Source organism: Coregonus lavaretus (genome assembly GCF_964263955.1).
Source record: "Coregonus lavaretus genome assembly, chromosome: 5".
NCBI classification, from domain to species: domain Eukaryota; kingdom Metazoa; phylum Chordata; class Actinopteri; order Salmoniformes; family Salmonidae; genus Coregonus; species Coregonus lavaretus.
In genome coordinates, this window is record NC_139992.1 from 63,437,408 (window position 1) to 63,462,343 (window position 24,936).

At 41.0% G+C, this 24,936-nt stretch overlaps 2 protein-coding genes across 2 annotated transcripts; one reads left to right on the forward strand and one right to left on the reverse strand.

The window, feature by feature from the left end:
* Nucleotides 1-1,679: 1,679 nt before the first annotated feature.
* On the forward strand, nucleotides 1,680-19,191 carry LOC311129685 (mannose-1-phosphate guanylyltransferase regulatory subunit alpha-A-like). Its single transcript, XM_084162083.1, has 12 exons — nucleotides 1,680-1,798; nucleotides 2,868-2,965; nucleotides 3,053-3,156; nucleotides 3,225-3,417; nucleotides 3,565-3,624; nucleotides 3,722-3,852; nucleotides 4,881-5,021; nucleotides 5,669-5,766; nucleotides 5,867-5,913; nucleotides 17,852-17,944; nucleotides 18,146-18,314; nucleotides 18,543-19,191. Exons 1-12 carry the CDS (start codon nucleotides 1,759-1,761, stop codon nucleotides 18,641-18,643), a joined length of 1,275 nt encoding a protein of 424 aa, XP_084018209.1. The 5' UTR covers nucleotides 1,680-1,758; the 3' UTR covers nucleotides 18,644-19,191.
* A 633-nt stretch (nucleotides 19,192-19,824) lies between these two features.
* On the reverse strand, nucleotides 19,825-24,536 carry LOC311129086 (rac GTPase-activating protein 1-like). Its single transcript, XM_084161355.1, has 6 exons — nucleotides 23,787-24,536; nucleotides 23,036-23,666; nucleotides 21,020-21,157; nucleotides 20,621-20,751; nucleotides 20,282-20,399; nucleotides 19,825-20,095 (listed from the first exon to the last, which is right to left on the reverse strand). Exons 2-3 carry the CDS (start codon nucleotides 23,262-23,264, stop codon nucleotides 21,147-21,149), a joined length of 240 nt encoding a protein of 79 aa, XP_084017481.1. The 5' UTR covers nucleotides 23,265-23,666; nucleotides 23,787-24,536; the 3' UTR covers nucleotides 19,825-20,095; nucleotides 20,282-20,399; nucleotides 20,621-20,751; nucleotides 21,020-21,146.
* Nucleotides 24,537-24,936: the final 400 nt, after the last annotated feature.

The following is a 24,936-nucleotide window of genomic DNA, read 5'->3' on the forward strand; positions in this document are numbered from 1 at the left end:
GGAGACACTTATCTCCCTCACTAACTTTAAGCATCAGTTGTCAGAGCACCTTACCGATCACTGCACCTGTACACAGCCCATCTGAAATTAGCCCGCCCAACTACCTCATCCCTATATTGTTATTTATTTTGCTCATTTGTACCCCAGTATCTCTATTTGCACATCATCTCTTGCACATCTATCATTCCAGTGTTAATACTAATTGTAATTATTTTGCACTATAGCCTATTTTATTGCCTTACCTCCATAACTTGCTAAATTTGCACACTGTATATTATATGTATTTCTGTTGTATTTTTGACTTTGTTTTGTTTTACCCCATATGTAACTCTGTGTTGTTGTTTTTATCGCACTGCTTTGCTTTATCTTGGCCAGGTCGCAGTTGTAAATGAGAACTTGTTCTCAACTGGTTTACCTGGTTAAATAAAGGTGAAATAAAAAAATAAAAAAATTCTCCGGACTTGTACCCCATTGAAAACCTGTGGTTTGAATTGAAGAGGGCAGTCAATAAGCGCAGACCGAAGGATATCAAGGATCTGGAAATATTCTGTATCGAGGAATGGTCTAAGTCTCTCCCAATGTGTTCACCAATCTCATAAAACATTATAGAAAAAGTCTCAGTGCACAAAGTATTGAAAACAGGGGTGCCAATAATTATTCGTATTTGGCTACTTTTTAATTTTATTTGAGAAATGTGTAATTTTGGTTAATTCCATTGAATCATTAATAAAGTAAAATATATTCCACATGTTAGGAAATGACAGCTCAGTACTGATATTATATTTTTTGTTCATCTTTATCATAGGTGCCAATACGTTTGGAGGTGACTTTTTGCATTGTCATTAGCTAACCATATGCAGTACTGCCATCCTGAAATCTCATAATCTTATTGGCTTTTACATGCTGCTGCACCATAGTGGTCAATCCCTTTGTTCTTGTGAAGGGTAGGAAAATGGGTAGATAAAGTACTTTACAATATGTCATATATGACATGCTTTAGGAGTTAAGAATAGCAGCAGATCCAACCTCATGTTTGCTGCTGCTCTAAGCATTTCTCTCTAATTGCACATTTTGGGCGCTGAAGAGGCCTAACTTCTCCAGCGAGACTCGTATCAGAGCTTCTCATTTTATGATTATTCCAGAGTATGGTGTTCCATTCGTTTGATGCAAACACTCAGATCTGTGGATTTGCATATGTTATAGTTAATGTGGAAGAGATGTGCTTTAGAAACCGCTTGGGAGATCATTTTACTGCAGGTCACATTTTAATGAGCAAATAAAAAAGTAAACTCCTCTGTTATTGTATCTGTTTATGTATAGTTGTTGTCTTTTATTGAAGTTCATGATCTACTTTGATCTTAGGCATTTTTCATGCATAAATGTGATGTGAAACAACAGGTATCAGTGTGAAGCAGGTGTTTGACCCGGTTTGAACTGGCTTTGAAGAGACATGAAGGAATTCTAGTAGTGGGAAGAAGAGAATGATGAGCAGGATACATTCATGTAATACCCCCATTAAAGTTTTACAATAACATAAATGTATAATTCATGTCACAATTAGCAGAATATAACATGACAGCATTCATCCACTCATTATTTGAAATGCCTCTGTTGGGCAAAACACTACTTCCCACAATCCTCAATTTTACGTTAAGACGTATTGAGCGAAACAAACAAACAAACAGGAAGTAGACAAGAAAGTCAGGATTTGATCCAGATTACCAGTAGACAGCTAACGTTAGCTACAACAAATTCAAGATGCTGAAATCTGTGATTCTCATTGGAGGCCCGCAGAAAGGTGAGTGTTAAGTAAATTACTCATTTGCAAATTAATACATGTTAATTCCTCCAGTTCTGCTATCTAGAACCAGATATCTAGCTAGCTGTTAGCGAGCCTGGCTCTGAAGGGCTAGCCTAGGGGTGTATTCATTACGATTCTATTACAAAACGTTTCGTCTGTTGCAAAACTATTTGCAACAGAAACCGTTTATTCCAAACGCTGTTGAGTTCCGTTTGGTTCTTCAACGGAAGTTGTAGTTAAGTCGTGTGTCTCTTCATAAAAAATAAGCGGACTTCACTTAACTTCAGAGCATGGCCGAATCGATAATTGCTTGTGCCAAACACTTTGCAGACTATTCAGATTTGAATAGCAACGTGTGGAAACCATACAATTAAAATGAACGACAATTTACGTTTAAGAACACAACAGCTTTTCCGTCATGTTGAAGAGCGTTTGGAGCAAAACGTTTTGCAACAGAATCTGCATAATGAATACAGCCTAGTTGGAGGCTACTGAATGACGTGGCGTGATCATGGAAACCCGCAGGTGCAGTTTGCCATATCTAAGCGTTTTGCCAATAAGCGTTGTCGAAAAAGAGAATAAATGTGATTGTGTGGGCTGACAGCTAGCGGTCAAGATAGCCGATATACTGGCATTAACATTCTGTGCTAGCTAGATCGCTACTTGAATTGTCACATTGAAGAAGTTGAGCGCTTTCAACTCTAGGCCAGAATAAAATAGAAAAGAAGAATAGAATAGGGGTGCTTTCAACTCCATAGAATATAATCTAGAATATAATATCATAATAATAATAATAATAATATGCCATTTAGCAGACGCTTTTATCCAAAGCGAATTACAGTCATGTGTGCATACATGTTTACGTATGGGTGGTCCCGGGGATCGAACCCACTACTCTGGCGTTACAAGCGCCATGCTCTACCAATTGAGCTACAGAATAACTTCTTTACTTTTCCCAAGGTAACTTCTAATTATTTCCAGAAAGAACTGGCGTGCTGATCGAGGATAGACGGGTTATCAAAATAGAATATGATCAACTGAGCAGGTGACTTGCTTTGTCATACAGGTACACGGTTTCGACCGTTGTCCTTTGAGGTCCCGAAACCCTTGTTTCCAGTGGCTGGTGTGCCCATGCTTCAGCATCACATTGAAGAATGTGCCAAGGTAGGTTAGCACTGACAAAATAATCAATCTCGCTCTGTTCATCTTCATCATTGGTGGAAAGAAATATGGTTTGCATTTTTCCCATAGGTGCCAAATATGAAGGAGATTTTGCTAATTGGCTTTTACCAGCCAAATGAAGAACTTACCAGATTCATGTGTAGCGCACAGCAGGAATTCAAAATCTCAATCAGGTAAACGAGAGGATCATAGTCAATGGATGGACAGTAGCCTTATTGATAAACTTGTTGAAACTCTGTAGGTATTTGCAGGAGTATGCTGCTTTGGGCACTGGAGGCGGCATCTACCATTTCAGAGATCAGATTCTATCTGGTGGCCCTGAGGCATTCTTCATTATGAATGCTGACGTGTGCTCTGAGTTTCCTCTACCAGAGATGCTCAACTTCCAGAAGGAACACGGAGAGCCTAGCAGTTTCGTCATCCTGGGGACAACTGTGAGGAGACTTCCATGATTTCTATGGCTTGGGCCTTCAACAATACAGGGAAAAGTTGGCCAATGAACTGTTGGGAATATGCTTGATGGAGACATTGGGGTATAATTTTGTCTTTCACTTGTTTTATTTTTCTTCTTTATTTTGCAGGCAAACAGAAAGCAGTCCATGAACTATGGCTGTATCGTGGAAAACCAGCAAACAAATGAGGTGATGCAGCACATTTTAGTCACGCTTATATATGAACAATTATGACTGTTATTACTTGATCCAGAAAGTATTTACTAATCTCTAGCTCTTATTTCAGGTTTTACATTATGTGGAGAAGCCTAGCACTTTTGTGAGTGACATCATCAACTGTGGAATCTACCTGTTTACCCCAGAGATCTTCCAACACATTGGGGCAGTCTTCCAGAAGAACCAGCAGGACATGCTGTTGTGAGTGGGAGGGATCCCTCAGGGACCCTATCGTGGGAGCATAGAGATCCTGTAGGATCCTAGGATCTCTATGCGTGGGAGTGGTGCATGCGAATTTGATAATTTCCTATCCTTGTTTCTCCTCATTTGTCTTTTTTCCTTTCCCCTTTCCTGCCATCATTCTGTTTCCCGTTTCCCATCACCAGATATCCATACGAGGGGTAAGTCGGTACAAACAGTGTGGCTTTAGAGTAGAGATGGGCATTAGTCAAATACGTCACACAAAAATATCTGTATCTAAAAAGCGTATCTCTTCATTGAGTCACAATACTAGCACATGGGGTGATAGGTCATTCACAAAGGTGCGTTTTGGAAGGTTTATTTCCACACACTCACTTTTATCTTGATGTGCACTGCACATCATCATCATCACTTGTCAAGATTGAAGGAGTTGGCATACACATTTATACAATTGTTAGTAGTAAATCACAAGCATATGCACAATCAAATATTTCATTATAAAATGTGGACCCATTCAAAGGGAATGGTGTGATATTGGCCATGATATAAGAATATTTTTGGACTTCCTTATGTGTTCCATTACTCAAGTCAACCATGTTGCCTCTGATCCCTCTTCTGTCAAATTACTTTTGCTTTCATAATCCATTTTAATACTACTGTGCTTGTCAACTTTTAACAATCCCCACTTTATCCTTGGGCACTTGGTGAATCCATTACTCTTTTTGACAACTCTTCTTGGTGACTTTGGTGCTGTTAATGACCCATCTAAAGTCTTTCAAACTTTCTCATGACCTTCAAGCTAGCCTTAGGTCACAATCCAATCGGAAGTGGTTGTGAGCTAACATTTCGTAAACACTGTACTAGAGAATTATTGAGCACGCTTGTTTTGCATTGCCCGGTGCTCTCTGTGGGTGGGTGGAGTTATCACTTTAGAACCAATTGAATGGTCTAAAATGTGGCAACTGCCCACCTGCGCCCAGAGAGAAATATTAAGAGCATGGTCTCATACATTGGTGTCTTCCTCACAGAGACGAGCAGACCAATGGCAACGGCTGGCATCGGGCTGAGGCAATTCGGTTAGAACAGGACATCTTCACAGCCCTGGCTGGACAGGGCAAGCTCTACGTCTACAAAACACCTGCCATCTGGAGCCAGATCAAATCTGCAGGGTGAGTAAGTCATCTCAATCTGTGAAAAACTTGTGTGGTCAGTGGGACCTGAAGATGTTGGAGTAGTATACTTCTTCTGAATCTGTGTAATAGGAATTTCCAGGTGAACAAAAAGGAGAGCAGTCGTAGGTAAAGTTAATCAAAAATCTATCCGGTTTATTACGAGTTGCAGCAGGGAGACAAACACCTCCAGCACAGAAGCAGAGAAAATGTCTAACTGGTCTTCTCTGAGCAGGCTCTTATATCCTAATCAGAAAGCACCTAATGTTCTGTAAACATCAGCCCGAGAGGCTTGTAAGAAGTCAAAACAAAAAGGCAGTGACTTTGTCAGTTGCTACAGAACCATACAGTGTTCACCGAATGTCATCAATACAATACAACAGTAAATAATCTGTGTCCTTTGTCCTTGTACCTCCAGTCTGGCGGCAATTACTATCAACAGATATGAGAATAATCCATAACATTCAGCATCAAGTCTAGTGACCAACAACACGCACCCAGAGTGTCACAAATAGAACACTGGAAATGGTGTATTACAGAAACTCAAAATATGCTAATCATTGTGTTGATCACTCTAAACTAAATATTAACTTTAGTCATCTTACATTTCCCCATTACAATTTGCTTTTTGTAAAAAAAATTAACAGGTCTGCAATATACGCCAGTCGCTTGTACCTCAACCAGTACCATAAAACCCACCCTGAAAGACTGGCAACAAACAAGGATGGAGGGCCTAGAATAAGTGGTAGGTTATAGTACAGTACTTGCCTTTTTGTTACCTTTTTGAAGTTTTTGGTTGTCTTTACAAGTGTATTTACACCAATTATTTATTTTTGTTGTCCCAGGAAATGTTTACATTCACCCAACAGCCAATATTGACCCTACTGCGGTGGTAAGTGCTTATCCTTGCTCTTACAACTTACCTACATGTACAGTGCATTCGGAAAGTATTCAGATCCCTTGACTTTTTCCACATATTGTTATGTTACAGCCTTATTCTAAAATTGATTATATTGTTTAATCTACACACAATACCCCATAATGACAAAATAAAAAACGGAAATATCACATTTACATAAGTATTCAGACCCTTTACTCAGTACTTTGTTGAAGCACCTTTGGCAGCGATTACAGCCTCGAGTCTCCTTGGGTATGACACTACAAGCTTGGCATACCTGTGTTTGGGGAGTTTCTCCCATTCTTTGCTGCAGATTCTCTAAAGCTCTGTCAGGTTGGATAGGGAGCGCTGCACAGCTATTTTCAGGTCTCTCCAGAGATGTTGGGGCGGCAGGTAGCTTAGTGGTTAAGAGCGTTGTGCCAGTTATCGAAAGGTCGCTGGTTCTAATCCCCGAGCCGACTAGGTGAAAAATCTGCCGATGTGCCCTTGAGCAAGGCACTTAACCCTAATTGCTCATGTAAGTCACTCTGGATAAGAGCGTCTGCTAAATGACGTATATGTATATGTATGTTCGATCAGGTTCAAGTCCGGGCTCTGGCTGGGCCACTCTAGGACATTCAGAGACTTGTCCCGAAGCCACTCCTCCGTCGTCTTCAAATGAAATGCAAATAGTCCGGGTAGCCATTTGATTAGCTGTTCAGGAGTCTTATGGCTTGGGGGTAGAAGCTGTTAAGAAGCCTTTTGGACCTAGACTTGGCGCTCCGGTACCGCTTGCCGTGTGGTAGCAGAGAGAACAGTCTATGACTAGGGTGGCTGGAGTCTGACAATTTTTAGGGCCTTCCTCTGACACTGCCTGGTATAGAGGTCCTGGATGGCAGGAAGCTTGGCCCCAGTGATGTACTGGGCCGTACGCACTACCCTCTGTAGTGCCTTGTGGTTGGAGGCCAAGCAGTTGCCATACCAGGCAGTGATGCAACCAGTCAGGATGCTCTCGATGGTGCAGCTGTATAACCTTTTGAGGATCTGAGGACCCATGCCAAATCTTTTCATTCTCCTGAGGGGGAATAGGCTTTGTCGTGCCCTGTTCACGACTGTCTTGGTGTGTTTGGACCATGATAGTTTGTTGGTGATGTGGACACCAAGGAACTCGAAGCTCTCAACCTGCTCCACTATAGCCCCGTCGATAAGAATGGGGGTGTGCTCCGTCCTCTTCTTTTTCCTGTAGTCCACAATCATCACCTTTGTTTTGATCATGTTGAGGGAGAGGTTGTTATCCTGGCACCACACGGCCAGGTCTCTGACTTCCTCCCTATAGGCTGTCTCATCATTGTCGGTGATCAGGCCTACCACTGTTGTATCGTCGGCAAACTTAATGATGGTGTTGGAGTCGTGCCTGGCCATGCAGTCATGGGTGAACAGGGAGTACAGGACTGAGCACGCACTCCTGAGGGGCCCCCGTGTTGAGGATCAGCGTGGCAGATGTGTTGTTACCTACCCTTACCACCTGGGGGCGGCCCGTCAGGAAGTCCAGGATCCAGTTGCAGAGGGAGGTGTTTAGTCCCAGGGTCCTTAGCTTAGTGATGAGCTTTGAGGGCACTATGGTGTTGAACGCTGAGCTGTAGTCAATGAATAGCATTCTCACGTAGGTGTTCCTTTTGCCCAGGTGGGAAAGGGCAGTGTGGAGTGCAATAGAGATTGCATCATCTGTGGATCTGTTGGGGCGGTATGCAAATTGGAGTGGGTCTAGGGTTTCTGTGATAATGGTGTTGATATGAGCCATGACCAGCCTTTCAAAGCACTTCATGGCTTCAGACGCGAGTGCTACGGGTCGGTAGTCATTTAGGCAGGTTATCTTAGTGTTCTTGGGCACAGGGACTATGGTGGTCTGCTTGAAACATGTTGGTATTACAGACTCAGTCAGGGACAGGTTGAAAATGTCAGTGAAGACACTTGCCAGGTGGTCAGTGCTTGCTCGGAGTACACGCCCTGGTAATCCATCTGGCCCTTCGGCCTTGTGAATGTTGACCTGTTTTAAGGTCTTACTCACATTGGCTACGGAGAGCGTGATCACACAGTCGTCCGGAACAGCTGATGCTCTCATGCATGCTTCAGTGTTGCTTGCCTCGAAGCGAGCATATCAGTAATTTAGCTAGTCTGGTAGGCTCGTGTTACTGGGCAGCTTGCGGCTGTGCTTCCCTTTGTAGTCTGTAATAGTTTGTAAGCCCTGCCACATCCGACGAGAGTCGGAGCCGGTGTAGTACGATTCAATCTTAGTCCTGTATTGACGCTTTGCCTGTTAGATGGTTCGTCGGAGGGCATAGCGGGATTTCTTATAAGCGTCCGGGTTAGTGTCCCGCTCCTTGAAAGCGGCAGCTCTGCCCTTTAGCTCAGTGCGGATGTTGCCTGTAATCCATGGCTTCTGGTTGGGGTATGTACGTACGGTCACTGTGGGGATGACGTCATCGATGCACTTATTGATGAAGCCAGTGACTGATGTGGTGTACTCCTCAATGCCATCGGAAGAATCCCGGAACATATTCCAGTCTGTGCTAGCAAAACAGACCTGTAGCTTAGCATCTGCGTCATCTGACCACTTCTTTATTGACTGAGTCACTGGTGCTTCCTACTTTAGTTTTTGCTTGTAAGCAGGAATCAGGAGGATAGAGTTATGGTCAGATTTGCCAAATGGAGGGCGAGGGAGAGCTTTGTACGCGTCTCTGTGTGTGGAGTAAAGGTGGTCTAGAGTTTTTTTTTTTCTCTGGTTGCACATTTAACATGCTGGTAAAACAGATTTAAGTTTCCCTGCATTAAAGTCCCCGGTCACTAGGAGCACCGCCTCTGGATGAGTCTTGGCCGTTTGCTTAGGGTCGTTGTCCTGTTGGAAGGTGAACCTTTGCCCCAGTCAAAGGTCCTGAGTGCTCTGGAGCAGGTTTTCATCAAGGATCTCTCTGTACTTTGCTCTGTTCATCTTTCCCTTGATCCTGACTAGTCTCCCAGTCCCTGCCGCTGAAAAACATCCCCACAGCATGATGCTGCCACCACCATGCTTTACCGTAGGGATGGTGCCAAGTTTCCTCCAGACGTGACCCTTGGCATTCAGGCCAAAGAGTTAAATGTTGGTTTCATCAGACCTTAGAATCTTGTTTCTCATGGTCTGAGAGTCCTTTAGGTGCCTTTTGGCAAACTTCAAGAGCTGTCATGTGCCTTTTACTGAGGAGTGGCTTCTATCTGGCCACTCTATCATAAAGGCCTGATTGGTGGAGTGCTGAAGAGATGGTTGTCCTTCTGGAAGGTTCTCCGATCTCCACAGAGGAACTCTGGAGCTCTGTCAGATTGACCATCGGGTTCTTGGTCACCTCCCTGACCAAGGCCCTGCTCCCCCGATTGCTCAGTTTGCCGGGTGGCCATCTCTAGAGGTTAGATCAGCTTTAGTATTACAGATTGTAACTTCCATCAATGTAGTTGTCTGCAGCAGTTTCAATCCCCCATATGGTTTTTTTCTCGCATATATATATATATATATATATATATATACACACACACACACAGTGGGGAGAACAAGTATTTGATACACTGCCGATTTTGCAGGTTTTCCTACTTACAAAGCATGTAGAGGTCTGTAATTTTTATCATAGGTACACTTCAACTGTGAGAGACGGAATCTAAAACAAAAATCCAGAAAATCACATTGTTTAATTAATTTGCATTCTATTGCATGACATAAGTATTTGATACATCAGAAAAGCAGAACTTAATATTTGGTACAGAAACCTTTGTTTGCAATTACAGAGATCATACGTTTCCTGTAGGTCTTGACCAGGTTTGCACACACTGCAGCAGGGATTTTGGCCCACTCCTCCATTCAGACCTTCTCCAGATCCTTCAGGTTTCGGGGCTGTCACTGGGCAATACGGACATTCAACTCCCTCCAAAGATTTTCTATTGGGTTCAGGTCTGGAGACTGGCTAGGCCACTCCAGGACCTTGAGATGCTTCTTACGGAGCCACTCCTTAGTTGCCCTGGCTGTGTGTTTCGGGTCGTTGTCATGCTGGAAGACCCAGCTACGACCCATCTTAAATGCTCTTACTGAGGGAAGGAGGTTGTTGGCCAAGATCTCGCGATACATGGCCCCATCCATCCTCCCCTCAATACGGTGCAGTCGTCCTGTCCCCTTTGCAGAAAAGCATCCCCAAAGAATGATGTTTCCACCTCCATGCTTTACGGTTGGGATGGTGTTCTTGGGGTTGTACTCATCCTTCTTCTTCCTCCAAACACAGCGAGTGGAGTTTAGACCAAAAAGCTCTATTTTTGTCTCATCAGACCACATGACCTCCTCCCATTCCTCCTCTGGATCATCCAGATGGTCATTGGCAAACTTCAGACGGGCCTGGACATGCGCTGGCTTGAGCAGGGGGACCTTGCGTGCGCTGCAGGATTTTAATCCATGACGGCGTAGTGTGTTACCAATTGTTTTCTTGGTGACTATGGTCTCAGCTGCCTTGAGATCATTGACAAGATCCTCCCATGTAGTTCTGGGCTTATTCCTCACCGTTCTCATGATCATTGCAACTCCACGAGGTGAGATCTTGCATGGAGCCCCAGGCCGAGGGTGATTGACAGTTATTTTGTGTTTCTTCCATTTGCGAATAATCGCACCAACTGTTGTCACCTTCTCAACAAGCTGCTTGGCGATGGTCTTGTAGCCCATTCCAGCCTTGTGTAGGTCTACAATGTTGTCCCTGACATCCTTGGAGAGCTTTTTGGTCTTGGCCATGGTGGAGAGTTTGGAATCTGATTGATTGCTTCTGTGGACAGGTGTCTTTTATACAGGTAACGAGCTGAGATTAGGAGCACTCCCTTTAAGAGTGTGCTCCTAATCTCAGCTCGTTACCTGTATAAAAGACACCTGGGAGCCAGAAATCTTTCTGATTGAGAGGGGGTCAAATACTTATTTCCATGATTAAAACGCAAATAAATTTATAACATTTTGACATGCGTTTTTCTGGATTTTCTTGTTTTTATTCTGTGTCTCGCTGTTCAAATAAACCTGCCGATTTGTGTGTATTGGGTATATGTTGTGAAATTGTTAGATATTACTGCACTGTTGGAGCTAGAAGCACAAGCATTTCGCTACACCCGCAAAAACATCTGCTAAACACGTGTATGTGACAAATAAAAATTGATTTGATTTGAGGTACACCTCCAATTACATTTAAGTCATTTAGCAGATACTCTTATCCAGAGCGACATACAATTGACTCAAATGATGTCAATTAGTCTATCAGAAGCTTATAAAGCCATGACATCATTTTCTTGAATTTTCCAAGCTGTTTAAAGGCACAGTCAACTTAGTGTATGTAAACTTCTGACCCACTGGAATTGTGATACAGTGAATTATAAGTGAAATAATCTCTGTAAACAATTGTTGGAAAAATGACTTGTCATGCACAAAGTAGATGTCCTAACCGACTTGCCAAAACTATAGTTTGTTAACAAGAAATGTGTGGAGTGGTTGAAAAACAAGTTTTATTGACTCCAACCTAAGTGTATGTAAACTTCCGACTTCAACTGTATATACAGTATCTCACATTTTTGTAAGTATTTGAGTATATCTTTTCATGTGACATCACTGAAGAAATGACACTTTGCCACAATGTAAAGTAGTGAGTGTACAGCTTGTATAACAGTGTAAATCTGCTGTCCCCTCAAAATAACACAACACACAGCCATTAGTGTCTAAATCGCTGGCAACAAAAGTGAGTACACCCCTAAGTGAAAATGTCAAAATTGGGCCTAAAGTGTCAATATTTTGTGTGGCCACCATCATTTTCCAGCACTGCCTTAACCCTCAGAGCTTCACAGGTTGCCACTGGAGTCCTCTTCCACTCCTCCGTGACGACATCACGGAGCTGGTGGAGATTAGAGACCTTGCACTCCTCCACCTTCCGTTTGAGGATGCCCCACAGATGCTCAATAGGGTTTAGGTCTGGAGACATGCTTGGCCAGTCCATCACCTTTACCCTCAGCTTCTTTAGCAAGGCAGTGGTCGTCTTGGAGGTGTGATTGAGGTCGTTATCATGTTGGAATACTGCCCTGCAGCCCAGTCTCCGAAGGGAGGGGATCATGCTCTGCTTCAGTATGTCACAGTACATGTTGGCATTCACGGTTCCCTCAATGAACTGTAGCTCCCCAGTGCCAGCAGCACTCATGCAGCCCCAGACCATGACACTCCCACCACCATGCTTGACTGTAGGCAAGACACACTTGTCTTTGTACTCCTCACCTGGTTGCCGCCACACACGCTTGACACCATCTGAACCAAATACGTTTATCTTGGTCTCATCAGACCACAGGACATGGTTCCAGTAATCCATGTCCTTCATCTGCTTGTCTTCAGCAAACTGTTTGCGGGCTTTCTTGTGCATCATCTTTAGAAGAGGCTTCCTTCTGGGACGACAGCCATGCAGACCAATTTGATGCAGTGTGCAGCGTATGGTCTGAGCACTGACAGGCTGACCCCCCACCCCTTTAACCTCTGCAGCAATGCTGGCAGCACTCATACGTCTATTTCCCCAAGACAACCTCTGGATATGACGCTGAGCACGTGCACTCAACTTCTTGCGTCGACCATGGCGAGGCCTGTTCTAAGTGGAACCTGTCCTGTTAAACCGCTGTATGGTCTTGGCCACCGTGCTGCAGCTCAGTTTCAGGGTCTTGGCAATCTTCTTATAGCCCAGGCCATCTTTATGTAGAGCAACACTTATTTTTTTCAGATCCTCAGAGAGTTCTTTGCCATGAGGTGCCATGTTGAACTTCCAGTGACCAGTATGAGGGAGTGTGAGAGCGATGACACCAAATTTAACACATCTGCTCCCCATTCACACCTGAGACCTTGTAACACTAACGAGTCACATGACACCGGGGAGGGAAAATGGCTAATTGGGCCCAATTTGGACATTTTCACATAGGGGTGTACTCACTTTTGTTGCCAGTGGTTTAGACATTAATGGCTGTGTGTTGAGTTATTTTGAGGGGACAGCAAATGTACACTGTTATACAAACTGTACACTCACTACTTTACATTGTATCAAAGTCGGCGGCAGGTAGCTTAGTGGGTAAGAGCGTTGTGCCAGTAACCGAAAGGTCGCTGGTTCTAATCCCCGAGCCAACTAGGTGAAAAATCTGTTGATGTGCCCTTAAGCAAGACACTTAACCTTAATTGCTCCTGTAAGTTGCTCTGGAGAAGAGCATCTGCTAAATGACAAAAAAACAAAAAAAAACAAAAGTGTCATTTCTTCAGTGTTGTCACATGAAAAGATATAATGAAATAATTACAAAAATGTGAGGGGTGTACTCACTTTTGTGAGATACTGTATGTATGTATGTATGTATGTATGTATGTATGTATGTATGTATGTATGTATATATATATATATATATATATATATATATATATATATATATATATATATATATATATATATATATATATATATATATATACACACACATACAGTGGGGAGAACAAGTATTTGATACACTGCCGATTTTGCAGGTTTTCCTACTTAAAAGCATGTAGAGGTCTGTACACTTCAACTGTGAGAGACGGAATCTAAAACAAAAAGCCTGAAAATCACATTGTATAATTTTTAAGTAATTTAATTTGCATTTTATTGCTTGACATAAGTATTTGATACATCAGAAAAGCAGAACTTAATATTTGGTACAGAAACCTTTGTTTGCAGTTACAGAGATCATACGTTTCCTGTAGATCTTGACCAGGTTTGCAAACACTGCAGCAGGGATTTTGGCCCACTCCTCCATACAGACCTTCTCCAGATCCTTCAGGTTTCGGGGCTGTCACTGGGCAATACGGACTTTCAGCTCCCTCCAAAGATTTTCTATTGGGTTCAGGTCTGGAGACTGGCTAGGCCACTCCAGGACCTTGAGATGCTTCTTACGGAGCCACTCCTTAGTTGCCCTGGCTGTGTGTTTCGGGTCGTTGTCATGCTGGAAGACCCAGCCACGACCCATCTTTAAATGCTCTTACTGAGAGAAGGAGGTTGTTGGCCAAGATATCGCGATACATGGCCCCATCCATCCTCCCCTCAATACGGTGCAGTCGTCCTGTCCCCAAAGAATGCATCCCCAAAAGCATCCCCAAAGAATGATGTTTCCACCTCCATGCTACACGGTTGGGATGGTGTTCTTGGGGTTGTACTCATCCTTCTTCTTCCTCCAAACATGGCGAGTGGAGTTTAGACCAAAAAGCTATATTTTTGTCACATCAGACCACATGACTTTCTCCCATTCCTCCTCTGGATCATCCAGATGGTCATTGGCAAACTTCAGACGGGCCTGGACATGCGCTGGCTTGAGCAGGGGGACCTTGCGTGCGCTGCAGGATTTTAATCCATGACGGCATAGTGTGTTACTAATGGTTTTCTTTGAGACTGTGGTCCCAGCTCTCTTCAGGTCATTGACCAGGTCCTGCCGTGTAGTTCTGGGCTGATCCCTCACCTTCCTCATGATCATTGATGCCCCATGAGGTGAGATCTTGCATGGAGCCCCAGACCGAGGGTGATTGACCGACATCTTGAACTTCTTCCATTTTCTAATAATTGTGCCAACAGTTGTTGCCTTCTCACCAAGCTGCTTGCCTATTGTCCTGTAGCCCATCCCAGCCTTGTGCAGGTCTACAATTTTATCCCTGATGTCCTTACACAGCTCTCTGGTCTTGGCCATTGTGGAGAGGTTGGAGTCTGTTTGATTGAGTGTGTGGACAGGTGTCTTTTATACAGGTAACGAGTTCAAACAGGTGCAGTTAATACAGGTAATGAGTGGAGAACAGGATGGCTTCTTAAAGAAAAACTAACAGGTCTGTGAGAGCCGGAATTCTTACTGGTTGGTAGGTGATCAAATACTTATGTCATGCAATAAAATGCAAATTAATTACTTAAAAATCATACAATGTGATTTTCTGGATTTTTGTTTTAGATTCCGTCTCTCACAGTTGAAGTGTACCTATGATAAACATTACAGACCTCTACATGCTTTGTAAGTAGGAAAACTTGCAAAATCGGCAGTGTATCAAGTACTTGTTCTCCCCACTGTGTGTGTGTATATATATATATATATATATATATATATATATATATATATATATATATATGCGAGAAAGTAATAAAGGGAAATATATTTTTAAAAAAAGATATGTATTTATTTGTATGTATATGTGTATATACATACATATAAATACATATACATATTTGTTTTTAATTATTATTATTTTATTTAAAAAAATATTTCCCTTTATTACTTTCCAACCCCACCACCCCTTCCCTAATTGGAGTAAACTAGTGAACAACAATGCTTAGGCCTCTACTTCCAGCTTATACATACTATATACATTTTATTATCTACAATAATTATATTTTATTTGTTTTTACTCCTGAACTTCCTCTACCCTCAACCTCTCCGATCATTTTCATGATGTCCATCCGGTTTGCTTCCAAATGCCATATCTTTCAAACTGTGCTCTTTCACAAAAGCTCTCAACCTATAACCTATATACTTATTATGGACACAGTATGCTTTACATTTCGTTATCTTGTTTTTGTTAGTTGTTATTAGTCCCATCCTTCAGCTCCAATCAACCCCTCCCATCTATCTCTTAACCATCCTTATTGGATTTCTATTTGCCATATATTTTTCAACTGTACTGTGATGTTTTTCAAAAGTTCTGAACCTTTCTATTCTCATTGTTTCTACAGATTGTAAATTGAAAATAAACATTTTTTCTAACATTTCAGATCACCCAGTAGTGCTATCTGCAGGGTTAGCTCCAGGTAAATATTGCAATCCTTTAGCCATTCCTGGACCTGTGTCCAAAAACAAGCTACAAATGGACAGTACCAAAACAAATGATCTAATGATTCTGTCTCTTCGCAGCAAAATCTGCAGAGCTGGGAAGATTGTATCCCCCATATAAATAACATTATATTGGTAGCAAGAATTTTATATGATAATTTAAATTGAAAGATTCTAAGTTTTGAATCCGGCGTCGTTTTGCGTATTAGTTCATAAACACTATGCCATGGAATCGGTACGTCAAAAATCTCTTCCCAACTATTTTGCAATCTATATGGGATGGCTGTCAATCCTTTGGTCCTTAAATGAAACTGGTATACTTTTTTATTTATCACAATTTTCTTTATCCAGTTATGTTCTTTAATGCAGGGCCGACAGACTAGTTCCTTATTTTTTCCCCCTTCCACTTTCCTCTTCCATTTTTGGGGTAATGCTGCAATTATTTGGTTGTAATTTTGGGTAGAGCAGACATTTCCATATGTTTTTGTTAGCTCCATGTGCAACATAACTCCACCAGTCCTACCTATGATATCATTTACGAAGATTATACCTTTAAAAATTGTTTTTTTCAAAAAATTGTTTTTTAATCAATTAGTATATTTGAGTTCAACCACAATATTTGTTGCATTATTTGTTCTGTCATTTCTGGAGGATTAAATTGAAATTACAACCAACTTTCTATGGCATGTTTTAAAAATAGTGATATTTGGGAGATGATTTCCTTTTCAAATAACTGAAAGTGAGAGGTTGTAATCTGAATAAAGGGAAAAAGGCCGTTCTTGAACATTGGGTGAGACAGTCTTACTAATTTGCTAGAGAACCAGTTCGGATTTAAGTATACCTTTTGTATGACTGAAGCTTTTAGTGATAGGTCTAATGCTTTAATATTTAATAATGTCAATCCTCAGAATTCATATTAATTATAGAAATAGGCCCGTTTAATTTTGTCTTGCTTGCCGTTCCAAATAAAATGGAATATTTTTTTCCTCATATAATAAAAAAAAAACTGTTCGCTAGGCATTGGCAAGACCATAAGCAAATAGGTAAACTGGGATAATACTAAAGAGTTAATCAGGGTGATTTTTCCACAAATTGACAGGTATTTACCTTTCCATGGTAGCAAGATCTTATATATTTTTGCTAACTTTCTATTCACATTTATTTGAGTGAGATCATTTATTTCATTTGGGATATGTATTCCGAGTATATCCACAACACCATCAGACCATTTTATTGGTTAACTACATGGTAATGTAAATTTTTTATTTTTTAGTGATCCAATACGTAATATAGTACATTTATCATAATTTGGTTGCAATCCAGAGAGGTTAGAAAATGTATCTAGATCCTCTATGAGGCTGTGGAGGGATTCAAGTTGTGGATTAAAAAGAAAACATGAATCATCAACGTACAATGACACCTTTGTTTTTAAGCCCTGGATTTCTAATCACTTGATATTATTGTTGGATCTGATTTTAATAGCTAACATTTCGATGGCCATAATAAATAGATATGCCGATAGTGGAAAACCTTGTTTCACTCCTTGACAGTTTAAAACTTTCGGAGAAGAAGAGTCTTAGTGGTTCCAAACTTCTTCCATTTAAGAATGATGGAGGCCACTGTGTTCTTGGGGACCTTCAATGCTGCAGACACAGGTGGACTCCAATCAAGTTGTAGAAACAGCTCAAGGGTGATCAATGGAAACAGGATGCACCTGAGCTAATTTGAGTCTCATAGAAACGGGTCTGAATATTTATGTAAATAAGGTATTTCTGTTTACATTTTTTTAATGAATTTGCTAAGGTTCTAAACCTGTTTTCGCTTTGTCATGATGGGGTATTGTGTGTAGATTGAGGGAAAAAAATTATTTAATCAATTTTACAATAAGTCTGTAACGTAACAAAATGTGGGAAAAGGGAAGGGGTTTGAATACTTTCCGAATGCACTGTATACTGCACAATACAACTGAACTCCTCACAGTCAAAGACACTACATGCTACAACAACAAAAAAATAAAAAAAGATATACCTAATAACAAATTTACAAAATCTCCTTTCTATAGTTGGGTCCCAACGTCTCCATAGGCACAGGTGTGACCATCGGGGCTGGGGTGCGAGTGAGAGAGTCCATCATTCTCCATGGGGCCACTCTACAGGCAAGCAGTTACTAGTGGCCTACCTTTTATCTTTGTGGCAAATTATTGTTAGAATTTGTTTTTGGCCAGTTCCTCAGACAAAAAAAATTCTGAAATTGCTGTTCTTCCCTTGATCATAGCTCACAGATAATGTGTCCACTTGATTAAAGTAGGATTGATAATTGACAGTGACGTAATTCTATTTTGATATGATTCTTTTAGGATCACAGTTGTGTGTTGAACTGTATAGTGGGATGGGATAGCACTATCGGCAAGTGGGCCAGAGTTGAAGGAACTCCCAGTGACCCCAATCCAAACGACCCCTATGCCAAAATAGATAGTGAAACACTCTTCAGAGACGGAAAACTCACGCCATCAATCACCATTCTTGGTAAGTTGCCTTTACCCTTATAATACTACTGAGTTGAGCTGTACTTGGCTGGCCTGGTTACGCATCCACCATAGTTGCTGTAACTGTGCTGGAAAGGACTACCTTAAAAGGACATATCTGAGCCAGCACCGTGCGTTTCAGGGCAATCGTGTGAAAAGGGTATTGGATACATGTCGATTTTTGGAGCATGTAAGCATTACAAAGTTTTAATATTGCTATTTTTTTCAGGTTGTAATGTAACTATCCCGGCCGAGGTGATCATACTCAACTCAATTGTTCTGCCATACAAAGACCTCAACCGGAGCTTCAAAAACCAAATTATATTGTAGTTAATTTTCTGTGTGGTCTGTTCATTTAGTGTCAAACAAATTAAAGATTTTAGCTTGAAGAACAATGCCACTGCCTCTGGGTTATTGTATATAAGATAAATATATAAAAAGGAGATTACACTTATTTAGGTGTTTGGAAAGATATAGATTTGATATATTGTGTATGTTTTTTTTGCCTTTATGCATTAACTGATGTTACCATCATTTGAGATGCTTTGGGAGGCTTATAATGTGCGTTGGTTGGTTTGATTACTTCGACGCATGTCTGAATGTCATCCCACAACTTTTATGAAACATACGTTTTATAAAATGTATTTTAACTGTTACATTTCTGCACTAGTCCTATAATGAGCTCTGTATGATGGATTCACTACCATGTAAGGGAAATTATTAAATAATGGTCATATTTTGGCATGGGGGTTGCTGGTATTACTTACTTTAGGTGGTGGTGCTAACCTTGTTACTGAGAAATTGCATGCTGAAAATGTAAACTAATCAGCTGCAGACTTTTATAAGATTGCAAAATAAAAGGAATTGGTTACAAACGGTTACATTTTGAGTGGTAATTTGGGGGCCTTTAACATGAGTGCTTTGATTCAAACGTGACCATTTTAATTGCAAGAGTTATTCTGACATTCTTCTCTGAAAGAAATCGTTGACCGTCTCATGTTTCTTTTGCTTAAAGGGGCAATCTGTAGTTCAAACAAAGTCCAAAAATGGATGTACCAATCGCCGATTTCCACTTTTAAATAGCAATCAAGAAATGTTTGCTTGAAATCTGAACATAGCAGGGGACCTGGAAATTCCGGCCTTCGATTCTGTACTTTGTTATTTGTGACAATCATAAATGAAATAGTTAATCAGTATTCAATTTTGTTCCTGCATGACTAATTTTGAAATGAAATGATTCTGGCTTTAATCAAGCACTTATGGTTCAGACTGAGTTGTTACCTTTTAATTACTAAAAGTGTTTTGTAACTAAATTGCAGAAATGTCTTGTTTCACAGATCTATCCGTTTAGAAATCAAGTACAGCAGTTTATTCAATCACAGCTACCCAATTGTGTTCGTTATGCATTAGTGCTGAGAGTTCCTCAAATGTACACTGCACCATCATACTCCATTTTACAATACTTAACATTCAAATAATATTTAACATTTTTACACAGAAAAGATAGCTAGTCAAATATGAAGTGCTTTATTTTCCCAAGAACATACCAACGTTCTTCATTCCACTTAACTATCCACACACAACTAATCCAACTTAAAGAAGTCAGGAAACCACAGTGATATCAGTTGGGGGATGTAAATAACTTATTTTTTTACCCGGGTCAGTCTTTGCCCTGCTACTGCAAATTGAAGCCATTCTTCATTATGCCCTTCAGGGAACCACAGCTAGGAGTCTTAGGGTATTTACTCAGCTCAGGGGAAATCAGCGGTTTAAACAGACGATCTGAAGAGATGGTAGAAACATGTTGGAGGCACCATGATGATTCAGCTTTTGTCATAATCCAGCATCATGTACATTAAAGCTTACACATAACCCCAGTGACATTTGGGCAAGGGCTGTTGAGTCATCATTGACTGAGTTTTTCAATAGCACACAGCAGCTGAGTTTGGTGTCAGGTTGTTTGTTTACCTCTGTCTATGCTGTGGCTGATGTTGGCATCGACCACTGATGATATAACCTGGTCCCTCTCCACCATGAGGTGGCGTTTCCAGTACTAAGCAGGGAATGACAGCATTCAGCATGTGACCTGAGAGAGATGATGAAATCAACAGAAACCTGGTTCACAAATGCAGAGGCATCACACATATCGAATTCATCTACATGGGTGACATTGCAAAAATGCAGAAATGTTACAGCACTGAAAGGACCAGATTGTTGGAAATACTCAATGTGGCACTTGATTAAAAAAAATAAAAAAAATAGTGAAGATCACAATTGCATCACATTTATACGCAGGACAGTGCCCACCTTTGGCTGAGTGTTTGTTTCTCTCATAATGGTCATTGGGAAGGGCTCTGCCATTCCATGTCCCAAAATGGTTGGTCCAAACACCCTGCACAAATTGTTCTGGTCCATTTGACACAATTGGCTCTGTAGGACTACAGTGGGCAGTAAGGCAGTGTACAATATTCTTATTAAGAAGACATTAACCTCTGTTACTGAAAATAGACTTCCTGTTTACTCTTGCAATAACCTGCATCTGAGTGGTCAAATTTTGCTCAATATCCTGACAAGTTATGGAATTCGTCATTTATGGAACTATAAGTTGAGGAAATGGTTCACTGCAAATCAGTACCCTCTCAGGGAGAAAAAACGAATAATCACTCTTTAGACACAAAGAGGTATCCCATCACCCGTAGGTGTTACCTCTGCAGATGAAGCATGAGGAAAGCCAGTGTGTTTCTTTTGGGCTTCGGCAGATCCGCTATGGCCTGGTAAATTATTGCTGTGCTGTTGTCGTCATCTGTAATCTCTGTAAGTGATACACATCCCATCAGTGAGGCCCTTAGGACAAAGAACAGCAGAAAAAAATGCTGAGAGACATACAGTAACGTTATACCTCAATCTACACTCCCTCTAGTAATTATAATCTCTTTGTTGATTCACTCACTCCATTATGACTCAGAAGGCCTCTAGAGACAGTGTCTACATTATAGTTCTTTGTAGCATTAGCAGTTTTGTGGATGGCATATGCCCTGGGCTCCTTCAGACATCTCAATGCAATTTACAAAAGGGTTGGTGCTATGTCCTGAAGTCAATCAGCTTTTATGAGGCAGAGCGAGAGACTGATTTACATGGGATCATTCCTGGCATACCGCAAATTACCACTTACTCTTCACTCAAGACCATATATAAGATTGAAATTAATATGCTGGAAGTAAACAAACTGGGCTGGGAGAAATATTGAGTGTTGATTGTTTTACAGTCATCAGGGAGTTGTCAGATATTAGGTTTGCGTGGCGATTTTGAGGTGCTCAATAAAAATCCATCCATGAGCATTACTGCCAAATGCATTGCATAAAGCAGTATATTAATGTAGATTACATAGTTCAGATACTTTAGTGTGGCTTCAAACAAGAGAAAATTCTACTTAAGTGGAAGTTATGATTTGCCCAACACAAACAGCCGTAGGGTAATTGCTTATCATTAAACAGGGTTAGGGTCAATTCTGAATTTGGAGGTGGAACCTAAACAAGCATTTCTTCTATAGGACAGGAAATTATGTTGATATAGTGGCGGCAACTTCCTCTGGGTGGGGGGGTCCTTTAATTACAATTAAATTCTTGAATTGGCCACACTCCACAGGAAGCAGAATTTTAATATAATTTTTATTGTAGGAATTAGAATTTAATTCAAAGCAATTCAAAGCAATTTAACTGAGACGTGAAACATGAAAGTCTCATTCATTTGACAAATCTTTATCAAAAAGATAGGCCACTTATTATTGCAAAGAATACAAAAAATAAACACTATTGTGATGTGTAGAATAAATAATCAATTTGAATTTCATTGAATTAAATTAAACTTCATTAATTCAAATTCAATTAAAACAATTATGCTTCCTGTGAGGTGTGGCCAATTCAAGAATTTAATCGTAATTAAAGGACCCCCTCCCCCCGAGGAAGTTTCCGCCACTATTTCAACGTCATTTCCTGTCCAAGAGAGGAAATGCACGTTTAGGTTCCACCTTTGAATTCAGAGATTGACCCCAACCCTGTTAATGATAAGCAATTACCATGTGGCTGTTTATTGTGTTGGGCAAATCATAACTTCCACTTAAGTAGAATTTTCACTTTATAGTCATGCATTTTTATGTAATTGGGAGACTTTGAATATTGCACTCAAAGATTTACAATGATTTGGCCTCTGGTTTGATGCCACACTAATGTATCTGAACTATGTAATCTACATTAATATAATGATTGATGCAGTGCATTTGGCAGTAATGCTCATGGATGGATATTTAATGAGCATCTCAAAATCACCTCGCAAACCTTTAGGTATCAATTGTTGGAGAATGCGTTAACCTGGTCCATTTAGGGCAGATGGTTATTTCCTTGTTGTAATATCTGACAACTCCCTGATGACTGTAAAACAAAATTAAAATGGGTTATTTATTCTACACATCACCATAGTCTTTATTTTTGTATTCTTTGAAATAATAAGTGGCATATCCTTTTGATAAAATATTTGTCAACTGAATCAGACTTTCATGTTTCACGTCTCAGTTAAATTGGTTTGAATTGTTTTGAATTCAATTCTACTTCCAATTCAAATTATGCTTGCTGTGAGGTGTGGCCAATTCAAATTCATTGTTTGAATTTAATTACATTCAGAAATTCCAAATTGACCCCAACCATGTCATTAAATGTGATCACATACCACAGGCCTCCATGAAGGTTCTATGCAGCCTGAAGGTGATGAGAGGCTCCTTCAGTTTCCTCAGGAAGTCCTTGAGAAGTCCACAGACAACGTGGATCTCATCCACTCTGGGCATGAGCGGCCCTTTCCCGTTAATGTATCTCTTCCTCAGCTCCTTTACCATACGCTCACACCCAGGAACACGGTAGATGCCTTTCTGCAATAACAGAGGGAGGAGGAAGTCAAGCATGTTGGTAACTAGTCAAATATAAATGTGTCTGAATAGAAACTTTTCCAGATTGAGAATAACAGCTCCTCCAATCTTCTTTTCTCAATTTCATTCACGCACTGAACAATTATCTGAGGGATCCTAGGCTGGGTAGGTGGGGCAAATCTCTCTAACGTGTCCTGCAAATGAATGAGAAATGCTTATTTTGAACAAACAGAACAAAGCAAGGTTGGAACGTTTGGGAATATTGAGTTGAGGTACTTCAGATCCATGAGCTCCACATGAGGCAGAGGCAGAGGAGCAGTCCAGGCACTTCTGTTTACATTCGGGATGAGCTACCACAAAGCAGTCCCTGCACTTCACGGCCATCTTCCCGAACCGGATCCTCTTCTCACATGGCACACACATTTCTGGACTAATCACCTGAAAAGAGTCCAGACGGTTAAAAGTCCCATACATATTCTAAATAGTACTAACAATTTCTATTCAAGAGTCAATATGTGGTTTAACATGAGAAGATGGTATCCATGAGACAGTTCTTACTGTTTTAGACAGGAAGTAGTGTCTCAAAGTGGGAGTGAAGACCTGTGAGTCTGGGCACTGTGGTGGTGGTCATTTCCATCTCTGCTATGGTGTCGAGCTCCACGGTGGTTTCAGGGTCATCAGCGGTTTCATCATTGGAAGTCCACACTGACGTTTGTTCTGAGGGACAGATAATTGATCCATGGGGATTGAGTAAAGTAGGCTTTATCTTCCTTACCGCCAACAGATGAACTCAGGTGCTCTTGCCAGAAAGTCCTGGGTGGTTTCTCTGGTGTTTCCTGGGTGATGTCGATCACCATGTGAATTTGATCTCCGCTCTCTGGGTTTGTGACGGTTGCTTTCACAATCGTAGTCTCGACTTCCTGAATAAAAGTATGAAACACTTGCCATTTTCAAGATTTCATGAACTAATCTGGTGATCCCAATGCTAATGGAGAGTCACACAGTGCTGAATAGTCTTTGCTCCCTCAGAGTGAAGTGATCTCTACAGTGCATGTGGGAGGAGAAAAAATGTGACCAAGGCAGACAGAATGTCTGCGTCCCAAATAACACCATATTCCTTCCTGTACCAAAAGTAGTTTAAAAAACCATGTTTTATTGTCACATACACTGGATAGGTGCAGTGAAATGTGTTGTTTTACAGGGTCAGCCTTAGTAGTAAGGCACCTCTGGAGCAAATTAGGGGTAAGTGCCTTGCTCAAAGGCACTGACAGATTTTTCACCTCGACGGCTCAGGTATTCGAACCAGCAACCTTTCGGTTACTGGCCCATAGCTCTAATCGCTAGGCTACCTGCCACCTCTACACTGAGTGTATTTGTGCCACTGAATGGCACAAATACACAATCCATGTCTCAATTGTCTCAAGGCTTAAAAATCCTTCTTTAACCTGTCTCCTCCCCTTCATCTACACTGATTGAAGTGGATTTAAAAAGTGACATCAATAAGGGATCATAGCTTTCACCTGTATTCACCTAGTCAGTCTATGTCATGAAAAGAGCAGGCGTCCTTAATGTTTTGTACACTCAATGTATACACACTACATGACCAAAAGTATGTGGACACCTGCTCGTCGAACATCTCATTCCAAAATCATGGGCATTAATATGGAGTTGGTCCCCCCTTTGCTGCTATAACAGCCTCCACTCTTCT